At 24.8% G+C, this 8891-nt stretch overlaps 1 protein-coding gene across 1 annotated transcript; it reads right to left on the minus strand.

Moving 5' to 3' along the window:
• Window positions 1–305: 305 nt before the first annotated feature.
• LOC112592853 (pre-mRNA-splicing factor ATP-dependent RNA helicase DHX16) lies at window positions 306–5913 on the minus strand. The gene is made up of 12 exons (XM_025337001.1): window positions 5712–5913; window positions 4109–4292; window positions 3727–4042; window positions 3548–3664; window positions 3300–3479; window positions 2944–3235; window positions 2589–2875; window positions 2369–2509; window positions 2083–2301; window positions 1893–2023; window positions 1405–1729; window positions 306–1313 (listed from the first exon to the last, which is right to left on the minus strand). The coding sequence occupies exons 1-12, from the start codon at window positions 5818–5820 to the stop codon at window positions 1002–1004; spliced, it is 2613 nt and encodes an 870-aa protein (XP_025192786.1). The 5' UTR covers window positions 5821–5913; the 3' UTR covers window positions 306–1001.
• Between the last annotated feature and the right edge of the window lie 2978 nt (window positions 5914–8891).

Here is an 8891-nt window from a genome sequence, read left to right on the forward strand (position 1 = left end):
ATCCACAATAATAATAATACGGTAATTTATTATTTTATTTCACATATTTCTATTATGTTCATAGTAGTATTAAATTTAAAAGCACATAAGTAAGTAAATCTACCAATAATATTAGACAAATACATAAAACAACAATTATTTATTTAACTATTTAATGGGCATAATGCCTAGTAGAACAATAAGACAGTATATACAGTAATAATTGCATAATAGATAGCAATTAAATAATATAATACAATTTAGAATTAACAACAATTAAAGAAAAACAGAATCAATGAATTAATAAAATAACACATAGTAGTAATAATAATTAAAGTTTATTATTAATAATAGTAATAATAATAATAATAATAATTAGATTAATAAGAAAAATATTAGAGGCTTAGGTGCTTATTCCTTAGATGCATCATATGGTAAATAGGTTGATCCCTACCATAATCAGTAATGTGAGATGGAACAAAAGAAGAACTAGATTCAAAGAATAAGATGAAACTCTAAAATTTATTAGGAAAAGAAAAAAAAGAGAATCTACATGTCCGTCATTTAATTTGTGCAAAAATACTAAATTGGCTTTTCATTCTTCTATCTGCTTATGAAGTAGTCCAAACTTATTATTGGTCTATAATCATGTAAAAAGGGAAATTTTTAAAATTAAAACAACCAAAGGACAAAACACTTCTTGACTTTAAATAAAAGGATTTAACGACTATTTAGGAGTCACAGAAAATATACAAATATATAGCCATTACATACAGCTCTTAATTTTCATGTCCTATCATCTGATACTATAATTATCACCATAAATTTTATGCATAAAAAATAAGAATTTTAAAGAAACATGGAGATTAATGTTATTTTACTATTATTTTAGTAAAACTAGTTTTATTATAAAGTGATACCACCTGTATAGGTATGATATATACAACACTATACAACACATTTTTGAGTTTAAAGCTGGCAATTATTTATTTATATTATTTTTAACAAAATTACACATTTATTTAATTATTCATTTTTAGCTCAGAACTTGTTTTTCCTAATGTCCTAGGTACTTTTTTATTAGTGGAGTCTTCAAGTTCTCTGTCTTGATAGTAATGAGGAGCTACTTCACGTAGCCATTTACTTTCAATCTCTGTAACTTGTCTCATATATTCTTTAGTAGTTAATACCAACTCATGGTATAAAACCCATCTTGGAAGCTCTTCAAATAAACTGCTATTTGGATGAATAATAACGGTTTGATTATGTTTAACAGTGCGATAATGACCTTTTGACAGTCTTGCAATATGATAAAAATAACCAGCAGTTATGGCCTAAAACAAATTATTAATAATATTAATGTTTAATAAAAATATTCAAAAACACAAGTATCTTGTATAATTTGTAAAAATAATAATTGCATACTTTTCGAATATTAACAGTTTCAGTTGGATTTGAAACTATTTCCATTTCAACACGTTGCATTAAACCAACTAGTTGATCTCTAACATCTCGAGCTCTACGCATTGATCTATGTTGAATATAATTTTCATAACACCAATTTGTACTAAAATCTGAATTAGCCCATTGGTTATAAATATTCAATAAAGCTAGATGATCACCACCTTGTGAAAAAAAATTTTTTCGAGCTGTATCGGCTAAAATCAATTTATCTTTGGGTCTATAAAATATAGCACTATTCACATTTAACATTGCTGCTATGGAAGCAATTTCTTCTGAACATTTATACCTGAAATTAATAAATAAACATTAATTTTTTTCTTTGTTTAATAGAATGTTTCAGAATAAGTGAGTACTATAAATTAGAATATTTTTTTATATTTAGATGGGTTTAAAATAGTGTTAAAATAAACATGCTATGAAAATATTTAATAGAAATTAAATATCCTTACTTTTCGGAAGCTAAAAGCATTTTTGCCATCATTGGATCTAATGGAAATTCAGCCATACGACGTCCTAATTTGGTTAATTCTCCCTTGTGATTCAATGCGCCCAATGCATAAAGTTGTTCCAATGCAAGTACCTTTAAAAGAAGCATATTAATTTAAAAAAAAAATTACTACATAAATAGCATTAACTTACCAGAGTTTCATGCGGAGGGGGATCTAAGAAATCAAAATGTATTAAGTCATGAATACCAAGAGCCTTCAACATCAACACAGCATTACCCAAATTAATTCTTTGAATTTCTGGAACTGTATTGTCTTCAAGTTCGCTTTTATAGGCCCATGATGTATACAAGCGAAAACATTTACCAGCAGCTACTCGACCAGCTCTCCCAGCTCTTTGATTAGCACTTGCCTAAACCATTAATATAAAAAAAAATATATATGAAGAAACTCAAATCTAACTTTAAAAAAAAATTTACCTTTGATATTGGTACAACTATTAAAGATTCCATGCCTGTACGTGAATTGAAATTATTTTGTTTACAAAAACCTGGGTCAATAACATAAATAATATTGTCAATTGTTAAAGAAGTTTCTGCTATATTGGTGGCCAAAACAACCTAAAATATAATTCATTATTTTATTATTTAACAATTCAATTTATTTCCTATGAAAAAAATTATAAGCATTAAAAATTACTTTTCTAGCGTTGGGAGGTGTAGGTTCAAAAATTTTGGCTTGCATTTCAGTAGGTAAATTACTATAAACTGGTAATAAAATCAGTTCTTTGATTTGAGAACCAAGTCTACGGACTCGTTCCTGCAATAGTTCATGACAAGTCTCAATCTCTTCTTGGCCAGTTAGAAAGACTAATATATCTCCAAGAGGTTGTGTTACATGTATTTGTAATATAGACACAACACACGCGTCAATATAATCCGCCTCAGGCGCTTTTGTGTAATATATATCCACAGGGAAACGCCTTCCTATAACAGACATCAAAAATAGATTCAGTATTTACACATTAAAATCATAAAATATAAACAATATCTACCAGGTATTCTAAATATAGGCGCATCGTCAAAAAATTCAGAAAATTTTTGAGCATCTAAAGTGGCACTTGATATTAATAGTTTTAAATCTGGTCTAAATCTTATAACATCTTTTACTAAACCAAATAGAATATCAGTATGAAGGGTACGTTCATGAGCTTCATCTACAATCATCACACTATAAGACTGTAAATCTGGTTCAGACAAAAACTCTCTATGCAATGTTCCATCAGTCATGTATTTTATTATAGTACGTTCTGAAGTGCAATCTTCAAAACGTATACTGTAACCAACCTAAAAATTCAAGTATCAATAAATTAATATGTATTACTTTTTCAAGTATAATGAGATTGTTTACTTCATTTCCAAGTTTAACAGACATTTCCTCAGCTACACGAGCTGCAACCGACATAGCAGCTACTCTTCTGGGTTGGGTACATCCAATTATTTTGTTATTTTCTGTAAAGCCAGCTTCATATAAATATTGTGGGATTTGTGTTGTCTTACCAGAACCAGTTTCACCTTCTATGATAAGTATCTAAATAAAATAAAATAATTTATATTGTAATTAATTTTATGAAATGATATTTCAAACTAAATTATTACTTGATGGTCTTTAATAGCTCTGATCAGATCTTTTTTAAACTTATATATAGGCAAACTCTTTTTTGTCTCTTCTATGCTGAGTTTTTTCTTTTGTTTTTCAGTAATTTCATGCTTTTCCTTAAAACAAAAATTAAAAATACAATAAATATAAACTATTTTGTTAAAAGGTATAAACATACCTCATCTGTGCCAGGTAAATTTGCAGTTTGAATAAACTCTATTTGATTATCAATCAATAATTCATATTGTTCTTTTTCTTGTCTTTTAGCACCAAATTTATAAACAGCAGAAGACATTTGTTCTTCTTCCCATTTTTGTTGTTCAGTAATTGGTGCTTTATCCACTTCCATTTCATATTCCATTTGTTGATCTTTGATATCTTGAGGCATCCGATAACGTTGAACATTTTCAAGTTCTCTAGCTTTTTCATGTTCTTTTGCGAGACTCAATAACTTTTTTTTGTGTTCACGATCAAAAATTTCACGTTGGGTTAAACTAAATAAAATTAATTAATTTAATATTTTACAATTTATACCATGTTTTATTATAGCAAAAACTTACTCTTCTTTATCAAATAAATATTCATCGTCTATGATATCAGCTTCAAGTTCAGTAACCTTATCATCTTTTCTTTTTTCGAGATATTTTCGACGAGACTCGATACGAAGTCGAGGAATAACCATTTCTTTCTCACGTTCATTTTCTAATTTTAATCGTTTTGCTGCTTCTTCATAAGCTTTTTTATCTAAGCAATTAATAAATCATAAAAATCATAATATTTGTCTAGCAAATAGATATTATACCTAGATTATACATTGGATTAAATCAAAAATGGTTTATAAATACAGCATAATACGCTTATTTTTTTTTTTTTTTTTTACATTAACTAAATGATTATTTTCTATTAAAATAATTTTTTTTAATTTAATTGTATACTTTTTTATTATCATCACTAATAATTATTAAATACAAAAAAGTACTATTATTATAATTATTATATTTAAAATTTATTTTAATACATAAAATAAGTGCTTATCAGAATTAAATAAATATAGATTCACAATACCATTCATAAATGATTTTGTAATTTAAATAATTATCAAATAATTTTCATGATTAATTATTTAATATTTATTTTGAATTAATATTGCAGTTCATTAGTAGGTATTTAAAATAACATTTTTTTATATTTATATAAATTAGTTATTCAGAAGTAAAAATTTTATTTTTATTACATTAAATACATAAACATATTATATTAATTATGTAGCATATGTTAATTATAAAAATTAAAATATTCATACAATGCATTTGGACCCAACTAAAGTCTTATCTGTAAATAATCTCAGAAATTAAAATTCCAATTCAAATCTAGATTTTTAGTAAATATAAATTTATCTATTATAAATTGAAGCTAATACTTATTCTTTACTATGTCACAATGTGAAAAAACTAAAAGCAAGGTTTCATTTTAAGAGTGAATTTTATGTTCCGAAATAACAATTTAGTTATGTTCTATAAAGAATATTTAAAATTTTATTGAAAATAACAAATTTATCTATGAGTATCTATTATTGTAAATTAATAATTTTATAAAAGAATGAAAAATCTTGATTAAACATTGATTTAAGTTCCCAAACATTTTCTAAACATTCCAAAACACCACCGATTTTTCCAAAGCATAAATGAAACATTTTTGTTATGTTTTATTTCTATATTCTTGTTATTTTTATATTTTTCTAAGTTCTATCAAATATTTATTTGTTTTTTTTTTTAGAGCATCTTAGATAAAAGTCAAATTTTTAATGTCAGTGGCAAAGAGTTGAAATTAAAAAAACCCATTTTAAATCCAACATTAAAAGTTTGTTTCTTGGCAAAAAACCGGAAAGGTTACTATTAAAATCAGATTGGTATACATAAATGCATTAATACGTTTTGTTTACAACATTAAATACTAGCTGGTAGCTAGCCGCTACCCCTAACTTACCGCACAATATATTATTGAAATACACAAATAAAATTTATTAAATATTGGATAAATAAACCTCCAATGTATAAATCAAGGGATAAATCATTGATTTCGTAATCTGTTAATAGTTTAATGTGTTATTAATATATATATTCATTAGACTTTCAATAAACTTTTATTATGTACAAGACTTACCTGATCGAGGAATAGCAATATTACGAGTTCTGTCCTTGTCTTTTCTTTTAAGCCTTTCGGCAAACTTGTCTCGTTCTCTGCGATCCTCATCGCTGTCACTAGAAACCATTGTAAATCTAAATATTTAACAAAAATCAATGAAGTCTAAACAAAATGTTTAGTAAAAAATTAAATTTTTAAACGTACAATAGCGTAATGCTTATTGTTTACAGTTTATACTGATAAGTGATACCTTTAGCGGCCAAAATTGTTATCTTATTTTTTGTCATATTAAACGACATATAGTGATAACACTGATAGCGCGCGCATAGTTATTCTATTCAAAATTATTATTTTCTACCGCTTCCAGTTACTATAGTACATACTATATAATTTTTTAGAATTTCCTAGTTATTATTCCATTTCAAATGTTAACATTGACTAACTGTTCTAATAAAATAGCATGAAAAGTTTTTATAATATTTAAAATAAAAATTAATTTTACATTTGACTTGCAGTAGGTACCTAGTACCTTCATAGTATTTTAATAACCAAAGAACACGCCATTTTGCTGTGTAATACCTATATTTCGAATAGATATTTTATAGTCATGAGGGTAATAGATATAATAAGACTCTCCTTACTATAGTCGTATTAAAATATTACAAGTATAAATAAATCCAAATGTTTTTTTTTAAATAATATTGTGTTAATAACATTTTAGTACTAATGTGCGAAAATAACACTAATTTTAAAGTGGTTTCTATTTATGTTCGAAATCTTCTATTTAATAATAATTCTATTCTTAAGATAGAGCTACACATGCTATATTTTCCAATTGCACAACTATTTTATTAAATATTAAAATACTTTTACAATTGTTCACATAAGACTTCCAATTACTTGCAACACCTAAATGTATGTTTTTAACACTTAAAAGATCAAAAACATATCTACAGTCAACTAGTCAAAAGAATAGCTTAATAAAATGGATTTTACCAATACTAACAAAATATAAATACCTATACTGGCGTTGAAGTAATTAAATAATTTTCCAAAAATCACCTAGAAGAATGCAATTAGATGACTGAACCAAATAAATAATAATTAAATACTAAAAAAAATGTATTGTACAGTTATAAAAAAATAAAAATGTATAATTAATGTAATTTATCATATCACATTTGTTATATAAAACAAAACAGTAGATAGGTACCTACTAAAGACTATAATACTATTCAAGTTTAGGTAAGTCAAATAATTATTTTCATACAAAATATGAATTCAGTTTAATGTTAAAAATTACTTTTCTTTTTTTAATTCTTAAAAATAATAAGTTAATAATAAAAAAAAACTTAACTAAATTAAAAATCAGTTATTTTTTTTTAATAAGATTTAAATGATGATGTATAAATCTTATACATCATTTTTATTACTTTATATTATACTTAAGTTGTACTCGTATTGTCTCCATTTTACTTATATAAAACATAGCAAAGTTGTGTTTTCAGTAGAATCGATTTTATGTCGTTAACTTTAATATTAAAGGCAATTTAGGATTTACCTATAATAAAACATAAATATAAAAATATTATTAAAGTATCACCTAGGCTTTTATTGATACTTTTATTTTAAATTGAATTATAAACATTTTAGAGTTTGAATATTTTACATAGCTATAACTCACTTAAGAATAAAAACATCATTAAAAGCCTATGTAGATACTAAATTTGTCTATTTTAAGTTATACAGGATACATAATATTTTGGCGATTTATAACTAATTACAACTTATAAATTATAGTTATAGTGAATAGTGAAACACTTAAAAAAACTTAGTATTTATTGATTTGATGATTTTGTAATAAAAATGTACTATGAAAGATTTTTATGAAAACAAATTAAATAAAAAAATATTTAAAATGGAATTTATACAAAAACCAAAATTTGGAAATAAATTATTATAAAAATTGCTTTGTATGTAAAATCAAATACAAAAAGTTTAATTTATGTATAGGTAATTAAATCTTATACTTTAGATCTGAATTGCAATGAGATAGGTACTTTTTACATACTTAAATGTTATACCCTATAATTTAGCCTGAACACAGATTTGTACTGATTAATAGAATGCTAGAATTCAATAGATACAATGGGTGCAATTTTCATATTTGCAATATTCAAAGCCTCAAAGGAGTAAGCTTAGCCTGCAATAATATTCCATTAATGAATACTTATCTCTGACTAATTAATTTTATGCTGTTAAAACTAATATATTTATTCATTACAACTATATTTTTTCTTAAAATGCCACTCTCAATTATCTTTATACTTTTTCTATATATTTTTTAACTTTCTTTATGAGTCTTATAAACTGTGAACTAAAATCATATTTAGTGTTCCTGTTGTCTTAAAGTATCCTCAAAACAGTCAAATCTCATTGAGTTTTCAAATTTGACAGATAAATAAATCAATTATTTTCTACATCATTTTTGCTTTATAGGCTTTCTTTTCTCGTTTTTTTTTTTTAATAGAAATTGCTAAAGTAGGATAAAACGTTGACATGACCTCTTTTTTTTTAAATTTCTTACAATAGTATTTAACACAATAACGATTACAGATACAGGATAGTTTCAGTACCTATTTAATGAAATACTGATTAATACAGATTATCATATATGTTAATGATAATCGTTTACTTGAGTAATAAAACTTGATATCTAACTTGTATGGTATAATTAGTAAAAGCAATAGGTAGTTAAATACCTAACTAAATTAGATTTCATGGTTGGTACTTTTTTGTACACGTATTTTAAGACTTTTAAGTATTTAACACAAAATTGTCACAAAATAACGATTAGTTAATACAGTTGTCAAAATATAAACTCAAATATTATCAAAATTTTTTTACATATAAAGGGGAAAATTAAATTATTGAGAACTGTCTGATCTTAAGTATGGCTCGTTTAATTACATATCATTTAAAATGAATTCATTACTTCCCAAAATTAAATAATCAATCACACAATTATTATTTATTAATTATTCAGTTATCAAAAATCACACAGAAATACAGAATACAGATCTTATGAATTATGGCATATATATAAATATGTAACACCACGGGTTAAGGCCTATGATGTAATACAGTAACACGATATCAAAATGATAACAACATTATCATGATATCATCAAATTTTGA

The sequence above is a fragment of the Melanaphis sacchari genome, unplaced genomic scaffold (genome assembly GCF_002803265.2).
Source record: "Melanaphis sacchari strain LSU unplaced genomic scaffold, SCAv2.0 Contig1988_pilon_pilon, whole genome shotgun sequence".
Taxonomy (NCBI): domain Eukaryota; kingdom Metazoa; phylum Arthropoda; class Insecta; order Hemiptera; family Aphididae; genus Melanaphis; species Melanaphis sacchari.